At 37.7% G+C, this 15,090-nt stretch overlaps 1 protein-coding gene and 1 long non-coding RNA gene across 2 annotated transcripts in view; both read right to left on the reverse strand.

Moving 5' to 3' along the window:
* COPS8 (COP9 signalosome subunit 8) overlaps nt 1-14,944 on the reverse strand; it is a 43,297-nt gene extending 28,353 nt beyond the window's left edge. The window contains exons 1-3 of the mRNA XM_032213944.1: nt 14,755-14,944; nt 12,240-12,310; nt 2,194-2,242 (exon numbers count right to left, since the gene is read on the reverse strand). Coding sequence (XP_032069835.1) covers nt 2,194-2,242; nt 12,240-12,310; nt 14,755-14,937 — 303 coding nt within the window. The 5' untranslated portion in view covers nt 14,938-14,944. The remainder of the gene's footprint in view (nt 1-2,193; nt 2,243-12,239; nt 12,311-14,754) is intronic.
* On the reverse strand, nt 9,044-10,673 carry LOC116506285. The gene is made up of 2 exons (XR_004255011.1): nt 10,311-10,673; nt 9,044-9,955 (listed from the first exon to the last, which is right to left on the reverse strand). It is a non-coding gene; the product is annotated as an uncharacterized LOC116506285 (long non-coding RNA).
* Nucleotides 14,945-15,090: the final 146 nt, after the last annotated feature.

The raw sequence follows: 15,090 nt of genomic DNA on the forward strand, positions 1-15,090 counted from the left end.
ACATCAGCAGCAGTGCGACAACAGCAACCGCGGAGAAAAAAGGGCGCTTTAAAAAGCGCTTTGAAAGCAAGCCGATTCAAGTTAAGGTAAGGGTTAGGTTTAGGGTTAGGTTAAGGGTTAGGTTTAGGTTTAGGGTTAGGGTTAGGTTAAGGGTTAGCGTTAGGTTTAGCGTTAGGTTAAGGGTTAGGTTTAGGGTTATGTTTCGGGGGGTTAAGTTTAGGTTTAGGGGTTAATTTTAGCTTTAGCGCTCACAGCGTGCTTTTTCGTCGCGCTATGATGACGTCAGGTACACGGTTTCGTCGAGCGTGCTTTAGTCGAACACGGTTTTGTGGTGGAACCCAGATCTCAGGAGGAATCTCATTTCAGAGGGCAGGCAACGCTACAGAGAAGGCACATTTTTGGTGTCCCAATAGATGGCATTATTTAATTGAAGGAACCCAAATGATCAAATTGGCCAGCAGATACTGTGTGATCCTATAGTCCCTCAAGTAACCAGGCACCATGCCACATTAGGCTTTATAGGTAATGACCAAAACTTCAAATTGCATCTGAAAGCAAACTAAGAACCAATTTGGTACATGGTTACATGTTACCAAAGTATGTCCATCATTCCCTGTGCTACTACATTCTGGACCAACTGAAACTTCTGGGTGGTCTTCAAGGACAGCTCCACAAAGCATGTGGCACAGTAGTTAAGCCATGAGATGACCAGAGCATGAGTGACTATCTAAAGACCTCCCATCTAGGAAACAGCACAACTGGTGTGCCTGTGCAAAGCCTTCTTGGACATAGCTGACACTTCCTGGACTGTGAGTCTAGGAAGATTCAGGTTGCACAAACCCTTCAGTCAGTAAATGCAAATCCATCAAAGGTCAGAGATGGAATATTCTCAGATCTTAGCATGCCAAACATCCAGTCACTTGGGGTCAGGATTCCAAGTAACACCACCAAGGAAATTAGACTCTGAGCCTTGAAGGTCCTCAAAGTTCCATTTTATTAGAGATGTCATTTTGGCACATCTGGGAAAACCCAAATCTGAGAGTTCTAGGTTTTCCCCAGCCAAAAGAAAGTCAGATCCATCTTCTGCACCCACAAGTCCAACACATGATCCAATCACTTCACTGTCCCAACTAGAGACAACCCCCCAGTCACTCCCATCCAGGTGCAGGCCAAATGCCCTTGACTCCAGAGAAAGAAACATTGTTATGGCTAATCCTCCACTGACTCCTGATAAACCCCCTCCTGTTTTCCCAGGCACTAAATGTGACAGCCCAGAAGCTCCAAAGAAAAAAGATGGCTTCCAGGGTTGACACTTGGTCTTTGTAGTATTGAGTTAGAGACAGTTGCTTCCCATTCAAACTCACATAGTCTCCAGGCCCTTGGCCCATCCATATATATTAGGGTTCAGCATATATAATCCATATGCTGAACCCTAAATCAGCAGATGATCTCACCCAGTGGCTTCATGTAGATGTTGAAAAGGAAGGGAGAGAATAGAATCCTGCAGCACCCCATAAAGGAGGCTTTGGGGAATAACTTTCCCCCAGCAATATCGATTAGAACAGCCCTGAGGAAAAGAAGGCAACCATTGTAAAACTGTGCTCTGATCCACAAAATTGGCTTAAGACAATACCTTGATTGACAGTATCAAAAGACAGAGATTAAGAAACACAAATGGATGCACCACATCCATCCCAATTCTATCACGTGCAACCAAAACTGTCTCAGCACTAGCCTAAAAACAGACTGGAATATATCTAGAATAGTGTTTCTCAACCTTGGCAATTCTAAGATTTCAACTTCCAGAACTGAATGCTCACTGGGAAAATTTTGGGAGTTGGAAGTTATCGCATCTTAAATTTGTCAAGATTGAAAAACACTAGTCCAGATAAGTTGCTTCTTCCATGATTCTTCTCAGCTGCAGACCCACCACCTTCTCAACAACCTTCCCCTCCATTTTTATAAAGTGTAGCTCAGTATTCAGACTACTAACACAGCTGAACTTAGACCTATAATTCAAAAACACATTACAAACATTTGAATAAAATGCAAAAACAATAATGTTCCCAAATACTAAGATCAGCAGGAACAAAACTTTGTATTCAGCACACATTTTTAAATAATAAAAATGTAGTGGGGAAACATGGTTCTGATAATACTGTTTTTTGTTCTGTAGCACTGAAAAATACTTACAGACTTAATAGCAGTAGGAATTCTCTTCCAGAGATAACGGGCATTATTCCTAATAAAAATAAACCAGTGAAAAATGAAATCCATTTAATAATGTTTATTTACCATAAGTTTCCAGCTACATCCTTCTGAGAACACATTAATATGCACTGCATATACATTTCAAAGGCAAAAGAATACAGCTTTCATACTGTACCTATCATATAGAACATGGGAAGGGATTTTGGAAGTCTTTTAATTCAACCCTCTGCCAAATGCTAGAATCTTCAGACCATCCCAGACAAAACACCCTTCAATCTAGGAAATCTCCAGCAATGAAGCACCCTTTAACAGGCAAGATGTTCTACAACCATAATTTATAACTTGTTTTTCTACAGTATAAACCCCAAAGTTTCAGCTACAAATTTCCATAATATAACACAAACGTTTAGGCATTTATCTCGTGCATTACATCCTTATCATGAATTGGTTTTATGTGCATGTTCAAAATATATTGTATTCTATCTTATAGGTGGCACTGTAATACTGTTATCTAAAAACTCCAAAACAGCAAAAAAAAAAAAAAAAAAAAGCTTCCCCAATAGTTGCTAAGAATGACTAATTTGAGTTAATCAATTATTTACTTTTAAATTTGTGGTAATACGTTGTTCAAGTAAAGGAAAGATACTCGGATACTCACCTTACAGAAATACATTCCAATCTATGAAGTAATTTGCTTATTTTAATTGTGATGCTTCTGACATGAATAAACAAAACAAATAATTTGCTTTTCAACGAAGTAGACCACAACCTACTTCTTAGTAAGCTAGAAAAAAGTGGGGTAGTGTCATTACCAGATAGATTCGTAACTGGTTGACAAACCGTACCCAACCAGTAGTCCTTTTTTTTTCTTAATAAATTTTATTTTGTTCGTACAAACTTCACATCTTTGCAACACATTACATTTTTTTACCTATCTGTTGTGTCTGTTTTATCTATACCAATAAATCTTTTATAACTATGACTTCATATATTTGTGCATTTACATTATTTCATACATTTTTTTCATTCTATATATAATATTCTATATGTTCTATGTATAGCAGTTTTTACTACATTTATGTCATTTTGTAAAGTATATATTAAATCTTTTATAACTATGACTACATATTTGTGCATTTACATTATTTCATACATTTTTTCCATTCTATATGTAATATTCTATATATACTATGTGTAACAGTTTTTACTACATTTACATCATTTTGTGTAATATTTATTTGCTATAGTTATCTCATATTTCAATCTTTTAATCCTTTTCCGGTTTTGTAGTTGTCTATTGTTTTGTTGATCTTTCTTCCTTTCTTTTTTGCTTTCCTTCTTTTCCCCTTCTTTCCTCTAGCCAATTGTACAATTAATCCCATACGAAGTAGTATTCAGATTCGTCTTTCTCTTTTAGTTCTTTCGTGACTCTATTCATCTCTGCACATTCCAATATTTTTTTTAATTACATTTTCTTCTGTTGGTATATAATTATTTTTCCAGTTTTGTGCGAATATAATTCTCGCTGCCGTAACGATGTGTAAAATCAAGTATCTAGTATTTTTTCATAATTTCCTTTTATAATCCCTAAAAATAATTTGGGTTTTAGTGCAATTTGATGTGTAGTAATCTCCTCTAGCCAATTTTTTATTTTTTTCCAATACTTTTTCACAGCTGTGCACATTTATCACATATGGTAGTATGTTCCATGTTGTTTGTTGCATTTCCAGCAGATAGGTGAACACTCCGGGAACATTTTTGCAATTCTTGCTGGTGGAAGGTGCCATCTGTAGAACATCTTGTACATGTTCTCTCTATAAGCCATTGCCATCGTTAATTTGTAGTTTATTTCCCAATTTTTTTCCCATTCCGCCAATTCTATACTATGCCCAAAATTTATCGCCCATGTTATCATCATTTCTTTCACAGTTTCTTCCTTTTTAAATTTTAATAAGTAGTGATATATTTTTTAATCAATTTTTCTTCGGTTCCCTGTAAAATTTTATCCAGCTCTTATGGCTCCTTATAGAATCTTTCCCTTTTTTATACCTTGCCTGTATTTGTAAATAGGGCCATCAGCCAATATCTATTCCCTCGTCTTTCAGTTCTTGCTTTGTTTTTAGCCTTTCTTGATTGTCTAAGATGTCTTTATATCTTATTATCTTGTTTATGTCCAATACGTTTGGGTATATCAGAGCTTCCATGGTGGATAGCCAGGTTGGGATTTTATTGTAATGTTTTGCTTTGATTTTTAACCATTTTTGTAGTAGAGCTTTTCTAATTAAATGTTTTTGGAAATAGCTATGAATCTTGTCTTTCCCATTCCAGATAAAGGCATGCCAACCCAATTCCAAATTATAACCTTCTATTGTTAATAATCTTCTGTTTTTTAAATTGATCCAGTCCTTTATCCAGGTGAGAGCTGCTGCTTGGTAATAAAGCTCCCAATCGGTAAGTCCGAGTCCTCCTCTTTCTCTACTGTCTTGTAACAATTTTAATTTAATTTGTGGTTTTTTCCCTGACCAAATAAACTGTGTAATTAATTTATTTAAATCTACGGGAAAATTTTGGGTAGTATATTCATTTTAATGATGGCAATTCTTCCCACTAAGGATATTTGTAGTTTCTCCAATTTTCCAGATCTTTCTTAATTATCTGAATCGTTTTAATTATCTTCTTTAATTGCTGAGCATTTCCCTGTCAGCCAAATTCCTAGATACTTTACTTTTGTTGCTATTTGCATTCCCATGTTTTCCTCTAATTCTTGCTCTTGTTTTTTAGTAAAATTCTTCGTAATGATCTTTGTTTTGTTCTTATTAATTTTAAGTCCTGCTACCTTACCGAATTCCTCTATTTTTTTTATTAATTTAATTCCTGATTTTAATGGATCCTCTAATATGAATACCATATCGTCAAAAAATGCCTGTTTTATATTCCTCTTTTTAAATTGTTAATTCCTTTATTCCTTGATTGCTTCTAATTTCTGTTAGTAGAACTTCCAGTGATAGTATAAATAATAAAGGTGATAATGGACAACCCTGTCTCATTCCTTTCCATATCTTAACTTCTTCTGTAGTGTTACTATTTATTATTATTTTGCTGTCTGGGCCGAATAAATTGATTCTATCATTTTTATAATTTTTTCTCCATATATCATCATTTTTAACTGTGTGATTATGAAATGTCAATTCACGTTATCAAATGCCTTCTGGGCATCTAAGAAGATCAGTGCAACTTGTTTTCCCGGATTCTTTTCATAATATTCTAGTGTATTTATAATTATCCTCATATTGTTTTCTAATTGACATTTTGGTAAGAAGCCATTTTGATCTGTGTGGATAATTTCATTTAATATTTTTTTAATTCGCTCTGCCATTATTGATGTAAAGATTTTATAATCTGTGTTTAGTAAAGAAATTGATCTGTAATTTTTTATTTGTTGGTGGTCCGAATCGTCTTTGGGTATCAATGTTATATATGCTTCCCTCCATGATTTTGGTAACTTTGCTTCTATAAGTGCTTCATTAAATAAGTCTAAAATCACTGTTTCTGTCTGCTCTTGCATGCCTTTATAAAATTCTACAGGTATACCGTCTGGGCCCGGTGTTTTATTATTTTGTCTCTTCAATGCTTCCTTTAATTTTATCACTGTGATTTTTTTGTTTAGCATTTCTCTTCTCTCTTCTTCAATTTCATGTAGATTCCTTGTATTTAAGTATTGTTCGATACTATGTTGTAATATATTTTCTTGCTGTACAAATTCTCAAAAAAATTCTGTACTATTTTTTTCCCTCTTTCCGGTATTGTATGTTTCCCCTTTCATCTTGTAAGTGATGTATTATTCTTTTTTCTTTTTCTTTTTTCAATTTGTGTGCTAACCATCTTCCCGGTTTATTCACATTTTCAAAATAGTTTTGTTTTGCAAATTTGATTTTTTGGGGCCATCTCTTCTTGTGTCATCAAGTTTAATTTGTGTTTTATTAGTTCTTTTTTCTCCTTTATTTTTGATTCTTGTAGAGTTTTTTGCAGGTACATTTACAATTCTTTAAGTCCTTTCTCTAATGATTCTTGTTTTTGTCTCTTTTCCTTATTTTTCCTTGCCAAATATGCTATTGTCAACCCTCTTGTAAAAGCTTTTGTAGCATCCCATAGATTTTGTAACAATGTTTCTTCTTTCTTATTTACTTCCTAGAAAAGTTTCAATTCTCTTTCTATCATTTTTATATATTCTTTACTTTCACTATTCTTTGATTCATTGACCATTTCTTTTTCTTTTTTGGTCCTTTCCATGTTAATTTTATTGGGCTGTGATCTGCCCAGCTTTTTGTCATTATTTCAATCTGTTCTGTATCTCTTCTCAATTCTTGGGTTGATCAAATCATATTTAACCTTGAGCATGATTTGTGTGGATTTGAATAATATGTAAATTGTTTGTTTCCTATATTCCTTTCTCTGCATACATCTTTCAGGCTCAATTCCTAAACCATTTTGAAAAACATAGATGGTAGCATTCTTTTTCCCCCTTATTTCTTTTGTTACTCTTGTAGTCATCGTTGATATCTGTTATAGCATTGAAGTCGCCAATTAGACATATATCCTCATATTCTATTTGTTATTTTTTGGTGGATCTTCTTGTAAAAATTTTTGGTTTTTATTTGTGGCGTATATTGCTGTGAGAAGAATGTTTCTTTGTTCTGTTTCTATTTCTATCATTAAAATCCTCCCTTCTTCATCTGCATATTTTTTTTGCATTTATCCATTCTTTGATGTATATTGCAATTCCTCTTTTTTTGTGCTAGTGTTGTAAAGTTTTCCTAACTTTGGATATTCTAGAGGTTTGTTATATTGGTTTTAATATGTACCTCTTGAAGGCATACCATGTCCATATTCATTTTTTGTAATCTAGTCAAAGTTTTCCTTCTCTTTTCCGGTGAGTTTAATCCATTTATATTTAGTGAGAGTAACTTAATTTCTTGTTCCATTGCGTTATTTGTATGCCGCCCTTAGTTTTCTTGCATTTCTTGTCTCTATTCCTATTTTACCACCTTCTTGTTCTATTTGTTCTCTTTCCTGTCTTCTTCTTTGTTCTCTTTCTTCCTCCCTGTTTTCAACTGACTGTTTTCTTGACTTTGACTCTCTGGTTCCTCTTTACTTTCTTGTTCTTCCTCAGCGTTGAAATGATGTTCAAAGAACTCATGTGCTTTCTCAACTATGTCTATTTTATATCTTTTATCCTGCCAGGTAATCATCACTCCCTCTGGTGTGAGCCATCTGAACATTACATTGTACCTTATTAGTTGTTGTGTAAGGAACTGATATTGCCTTCTCTGGTCTCTCACTATTTTCAGGATTTGTATCACTCTTCCTTTCTTTATATGCCATTTATTCTTCTCTCACTTTCTTATATATTTCATCTCTTACCGATTTTCTAGCAAAGGATTTCTTTGGGAGCCTATGTGTCAGCCTCTGTTTTGCTGCTTGCTTTTCGGCTGCCAATGAAATTTGGAAGGGGGGGGCATGGTATTTGGGTGTGGGAAATATTCTGTGCAGGACGACTGTAATAAAGGAGTTGTTCTCACCATCTACTGTGCATGTGGCAGAGAGGGAGTTTCCCGCCGATGCCAACTGTCTGGCATACCAACCCGATGATTTTTGAAGATGTCTCCCACATGACACCTGTGAAGTAATTGGATTGGACTATGGGCTGGGGTTACCAAGAGGAGGGGAATGGGTCAAATATTGATATCTATGATTGTGCACGCTTTTGTCTCAGATCCTACTTTGCTTAACTACTATTTACTTATAACCAGTAAAAGTACTCTTAATTCTGCAAAATGGAGTTGAGTGGTTTCTTTCTTGGTTATTAAGTGAAGCAGCCCTGACACTGTGTCTCCTGGCATAATTTGTGTGAATTCGATATACCTCGTCTGTGTCTCTTCTCGTTTCTTGTTTGTTCTTTTGTAATATGTTTGCAACACTCTCTGTGATTGTTTCCCCTAAATCCGCCTCCTTTTCTTCTATATTTTGAAAGCACAGAAAGAAGCCAGCTTTTTCAAGTTCCAGAAACACTATTTTCCCCCTAATTGTCTGTTTAGTGTAGTCAGCTTATCTACCATCTCTATTCGGTTCTCCGTTTTTTCTACCTTTGTTTTTACTTTTTGAATTTTTAGTTCATTTTTTGTTATTTCGCTATTCTATCATCTATTCTTCTAATCTCACTCTTCATTTCCCCATTTCAAGTTTAATTTCATTATTTCTCCTAGTTTCTTCGTGATTTTTTGTAATTGTTCCTTGTGTTTTCAGCATTGTTTCTTGTATCATTGCTAATGCATCTTGCATACACTGAAGGTTCGTTGTTGAGCTTGCTTTCTCTATACCCAGTGTGCTCTCAATTGTGCACTGATTTGAGGGTGAAGATGTTGCTGATGTTGGATTGGATGCTGCCTTTCTATTCATTTTAGTAATTGTTGTACTTGTCATATTTGATTTTAATTTCCTTACAATTTTTCCCCACAAATAACAACTCTCTGCCCACTGCTTGTTTCCACTCTTATGCCAGCCCCTTTAATCTTTGAACTTTCCCTCTTCCATGCACATTTCAATTCAATTCAATATCATCAATCCTACAATCTAACAACTTAATTTCTATATATTCAGGTTAGTATACAAGTCAATCCACACAATATTCATGCAATATTGAATGTATTTAACCTAACATGTTCTTAATTTGATTCAGTATGCAACCTTTTATCGTCTCTTTAATAATTTCAAACTAACATCCCCCACTTCAAAACTATATTACTAATTTTTTTACTACAATATGTTTAGGCTAATAAATCCTTAATTTTAATTCTTATATAATATTATGTCATCTATTTATAACATTGATAATTTCAAAGTATTACCAATAGTTCATAACAATATTTTATCTCACCACAGTGAAGTTTATATTTATATTTCTTCTTTCAATGTTCTCCTTCTATTTTTTAAATCTGATTTCAGAGATCACAAAAAACAAAATATTTTTCCAGATTGAATCAACAATATTATATACTGTTATTTAATTCTTATTTCTTTCTCCACTAGATGGCGCTGTTACTCTTCTTTCGTATAGGGTTTTTCTTTTTCCTCCAAAAAGTCCGATATTTGCTTTTCTATATTTCACTTTCTCTCGAGTATTCCAAAATAGTTCTCTCCTCTTCTTCACAATTGTCATTGTTTTGTCTGGCTCCAATTTCTGTTTATTGTCCAAATCTCTCCTTATTTAGTTCTGTTCTCAAGTCACTCCAAACCTTCTATTGCTATAGGAAATTGCTTGATTTCCCTCTTCTTGTAGCTGCCGATATTAAGCTGTATCTAGCTCATTTCAAAGCTTTGAAATTCTAGCTCAATGAGTCTTTAATAGAATTTATACCTTTTTAGTTGTTTTAAATATTCTCACCAATGCTGCTGTGTTGCTATTTTCTCTCCTTCATGTGCGGTAGTCACCACCCAAAATCGGCCATGGACGCTGATTTCTTCTCCGGTGATTTCAAGGGGTTTTCCTCGTCTGATAGGGAAGTTGCTTGCTTCCTCCTTCGGCCTTCCCCTCTCTCCTGTTGATCCCTCCAGGTTCAACTCGTCCTTTTTCAGGATCTTCACAACAGAAACTCGAGCAAAGCTAGTAGAGCTACCATTTCTTCGCCCTCATGGAAGTGACATCACCACAAGGAAGCCCAACGAGTAGTCCTTAATGGGTCTACGTCTATAGGGAGGGAAATAAGCAGTGGGGTACCATAAGGTTCCGTTTTAGACGGGGTGCTCTTTACTATCTTCACAAACAACTTAGATGAGGGAATAGAAGGGGAACTTACGAAATCTGCAGATGATACTAAGTTGGCAAGAATAGCTAACACCCTAGAACGGGTGTCGGCAATCCGCAGCTACAGAGCAGCATGTGGCTCTTTCAGCCTTCTGATGCAGCTCCCAATACTGCTGCTGTTGCCTTGCACAGCACAGTGAAATTTAGTGCACTTCACAATGGGGGAGACGGGTTCCCTCTTCCTCCTTCTGGAGTCCATTATGACATGGGGGCCACAATACGACTCTGCCCCACTCACCCCTGGCAACAGCAGCATTGTCGTTAGCTTGCTCTTCCCTCGCGGATATCAGCTGCTTTTCCTGCAGAGCCTGCAGGCCACAGGTGTTGTGATGCCCCGCCTTCCTGCTGGCAAGATGGTCTTCGGCTCTCCGCCGACCAGAAGATCGTTGGCGCACAGCTCGTAGGCTGGTCAGCCTGCGGACGTCAGATTCCCATCACCCAGCACCAGTTCAGGTGTTCCTTCTGTCCCCCCTGCAGGTTTGGCAAAGCCATGCAGGGTTTGACAGCATTGTGGGTCAGGCCAGTGTCAGGGCGGAGAGCAGGTTGCGCATGTCTAGCATCAACAAAGGCCAGAAGTAAACACCCACCATTTCCAGCTGGAGAGAGAGAGAGAGAGAGAGAGAGAGAGAGAGAGAGAGAGAGAAAGGGAGGGAGACAGAAAGAGGAGAGACAGAGAGAGAGAGAGAGGAGAGAGAGAGAGAGAGGAGAGAGATAGAAGGGACAAAGGAGAGAGAGGAGAGAGAAGGATAAAAAGAGAGGGGACAGAAAGAGAGAGAAGGAAAGAGACAGAGGAGAGGAAGAGAGAGAGGAAGGGAGAAAAAGAGGAGTGAACAACACACCTGAAGCCAGGTATGGGAAGAGATGGCTGGGAGAGGGATGAAGTGTGGCTGGGCGGGACAAATAATTTAATCACTGGTTCTCTACCTTAATGATTGGCTAGGTAAGCGTGGCTGGGGGGGGTGTCATGTGACTGGGTGGGAGTGAGTGACACTGAGTTGGCTACGCCCACCCAGTCACACCAGTTGTTAAATTATTGGCTTCCGGTATTTTCTTTTCTATGGAAAACAGGTCCAAATGGCTCTTTGAGTGTTTAAGGTTGCAGAGCCCTACACTAGAAGATAGACTTGAACACTGAGCCCTATCTAACAAAATGAAATTCAATGTAGAGAAAAGTAAAGTTTTACACTTAAGCAACCCCCACCCCCAAAGTACAGACATAGATTGGGTGAAACGAGGCTTAATAGCAGTAAGTGTGAGAGGGATCTTGGAGTCTTAGGGGACAACCAGCTAAATATGAGCCAGCAGTGCGCAGCGGCAGCCAAAAAAACCAATGCAATCCTAAACTGCATTAACAGAGAGATGCAATCAAGATCAAGTGAGGTACTAATACCAATCTATAAAGCCTTAGTAAGACCACACCTAGAATACTGCATCCAGTTTTGGTCACCACACTATAAAAAATGTTGAGACTCTAAAAAAAGTGCAGAGAACAACAACCAGGATGATTAGGGGACTGGAGACTAAAACATGGAGAACGGTTACAGGAACTGGGCATGACTAGTCTAGTGAACCAGGGAGACATGATAGCAGTGTTCCAATATTTGAGGGGCTGCCACAGAGAGGAAGAGGTCAAGCTATTTTCTAAGGCATCTGAAGGCCAGACAAGGAATAATGGATGGAAACTGACCAAGGAGAGATTCAACCTAGAAATAAGGAGAAATTTTCTGACAATGAGATCAACCAATGGAACAGCTTGCCTTTGGAAGTTGTGGGAGCTTCATCACTGGAGGCTTTCAAGAAGAGATTGGACTGCCATCTGTCAGAAATGGTGCAGGGTCTCCTGCTTGGGTGGGGAGTTGGACTAGATGACCTATAAGGTCCCATCCAATTCTGTTAATCTAATCTAAACCTAAAAGCAATATGAGCAAATTCAAAACCCTACTTGTATTAACTAGCAAAGGTTGGTTTAGTAAAAATCAATTAAAGTACAGCATACTTCAGCTATAGCTACATCATATGCTTTTGCTTTTACAACTTGATTTGGAATGCTAAGTATCTTTTTTGCCAATTAATGTAAATTTATCTAATTCTAAAAATATTATCTGAATTGTGTCAATATGCTTATACATGTCTAATAGGTACAGACCTATTTAAATGTATTACTTACATATCATTATGCAGAAGATACAAAGCCAGGAGTTGAGCATAAACAGGTGATGTTGTTATTCCTCCAGGGGCCTTAAAAAATCAACATAAAATTAGATTGTGTCCTATACAAAGCAGTATATAGCTGAGATCAAAGAACACTGGTAAAAGCCAATTCCTTCCCTCTAAAAAGAAGATTTGGGCAGTCAGATGCTTTCCACAAAGTGCACAATACAGCCCATTCTCACCTCTGTGCAGTGAGAAAATACATTTCAATATCTTAAATCTCTGGTCAAAATACTTCACTAAATATGTTTTTATTTCATTCAGATATAACATTACTTCATCCTACCCTCAAACTCTGTTTGGAGGGCAACCAATTTGCTTTAGGACCTATCCTAGATGAGCCGAGGTGGCGCAGTGGTTAGGGTGCAGTACTGAAGGCCACTACAGCTGACTGTTATCTGCAGTTCAGCGGTTCTAATCTCACCAGCTCAAGGTTAACTCAGCCTTCCATCCTTCCGAGGTGGGTGAAATGAGGACCCAGACTGTGGGGGCGATATGCTGACTCTGTAAACCGCTTAGAGAGGGCTGAAAGCCCTATGAAGCGGTATATAAGTCTAACTGCTATTGCTATTGCTATTGCTATCCATGCCTTTTACAAGCATTGTCTAATTATTCTAATTAACAAAGCTTGATAAAGAAAATTAAAAAAAACAATAATGAGGGAGTGTTGAAATACACAGACTTCTATCTGGCAAAGAAGAATAAGGCATGTACATTTATGAGAAAGTGGTTATTCATAACATTATTTGGCTTAGCTAATGAAAGGCAAAGATTTCAAGGAGCTAGTAAAATACAGGAAGTCCTTGAGTTACAACCACAATTGAGCCCAAAATTTATGTTGCTAAGTGAAACATTTGTTACGTGAGTTTGCCACATTTTATGACTTTTCTTGCCACAGTTAAGTGAATCATTGCAAATATTAGTAACATGATTGTTACTAATGATCCCAGTACACAGCAGCCATCATATATATGAACCAGTTGCCAAGCATCTGAATTTTGATGTGACAATAAAGATGCTGCAACAGTCAAGTGTAAAAAATGTCATAAATCACTTTTTATAGCCATTGTAACTTTGAAGGATCACTAAATGAACTGTTGTCAGTCGAGGACTACCTGTACTCTTAAAATTACTGAGGCAATAAGAGATAGATTACAATTATCACCAGTGGAAAATTACAATACATATAGTACTGTTTAGAATCCCTATTTCATACAAAATTCCAACAAAATTAAACTGACCTAGTATTTAAACCAAAATGTGTAGAGCTATTTTGGTTGTAGTAACTATGTAGTTACTGTTTGTATTATTTTTAATACAATTTAAATTTATCCTTTTTAATGCAGTTCATACAGGTAGACCACATTTTACAATGACAATTGGGACCAGGATTACCAGGTGTAATATATGACATCATGTAACCACATCACTTAGTGAAGGCAATTCTGGTTGCTATTATAATTCCAGGGCTGTGTGGTTTATTAAGCAGGAAGAGGCAGAAGGGGGAGGGGGCACGTGTGCACATGCAGGTTTGGGAACAGGAGTTGGTGGTGGGAAATGTGAACCATCCAGCCAGATGAAAATGCAGGTAGACCAGGAGTCCTGAACAAGCAGGGGAGTGGTATAGATGGCACATACCATAGAGAATGAGGTTCCTGGGACCCATACTCTATAGGAGGTCTCCTTGGGAGAAAAAGTGGCAGAAGTGATTTACAGGACTGACTTGTAACTTTCCCTGGAGGTTTCCCCAATGGCTTTACTTATGGGAAAGTGGCAAAGAAATTCGCAAATGGCAATATGATTGCAGGGATGCTGTGACAGCCACAACTTTGGAGCCTAAGTCGCTTGTTTAATTTTAAACAAATGGTTATAACTCGAGGATTACCTGCACATATGTATTATAAAGTCCACTGTGTTTAATGACGGAGGGAAGAAACAGGCTGCATTTAACTGGCATGTCTAATTTATGTAACTAATGTTAATGTAGATATTATGTAAGATGTATATCACCTGATTTTCAACAACTGTGGGCAGCTCACAACAACAGAGAAAGAAATTGGAACAATATCAATAGAACATAAAGATAATATGAAAAGGATTGTATGGTATCCTGAGTCTGCAATGCTTCTGAAAAATATATTGCTCTCCTTAAATTTAGCAGATTTCCAAGACTCTCTAAGTGTGAAATCACCACTACACAATTATAGAACTTTTCTCATTGACATTTTCAATGTCCCAGAGCGTTTTCCGTTTGCTATATTGCAGCCAAGACATCAGACCAGACTTGCTTGCCTACTCTCCAGCCAGCATTCGCTACGTCCAAGAGTGGTTGGAGTGGTTTATTCAGGAGGGCTGGCGGGAAGAGCACGTGCCTGGTACCACGCGTGCCAGCCCACCTCGCGCGGCCCAGAGTTCCTGCTCCCCCTCCCTCGCGCCGCGTTTCCATGGTCGCTCCACCCCCACCCCATTACCTCCAGCTCCTGAGTCTCACACTGCTCCAGTAGCTTTCGGTAACTGAAGGCGCCGCTCGTCGCCGTCATCACCGCCACTGGCATCTTGGCGCCTCGCGCCCTCTTCGAAACAACTCTTGCCAGACACTGCCCAAACAAGCGGGGAAATGGAAACTTCCTGGAGGCGGGCAAGCACTCGCCCATCCTATTTCCACTTCCGGCCCCGAAAATAAACATCAGGGGCGTCTTCGCCGGATTGTGCGCTTGATGGGCGTGTCGAACCTGCGTTTGTGAAAACAAATAGATATATGCAGAGATGGAAGTTAGAGTGATACATTGACTAAACTTCCGGTTTCA

Source organism: Thamnophis elegans, chromosome 3, assembly GCF_009769535.1.
Source record: "Thamnophis elegans isolate rThaEle1 chromosome 3, rThaEle1.pri, whole genome shotgun sequence".
In the NCBI taxonomy this organism is placed as follows: Eukaryota; Metazoa; Chordata; class Lepidosauria; order Squamata; family Colubridae; genus Thamnophis; species Thamnophis elegans.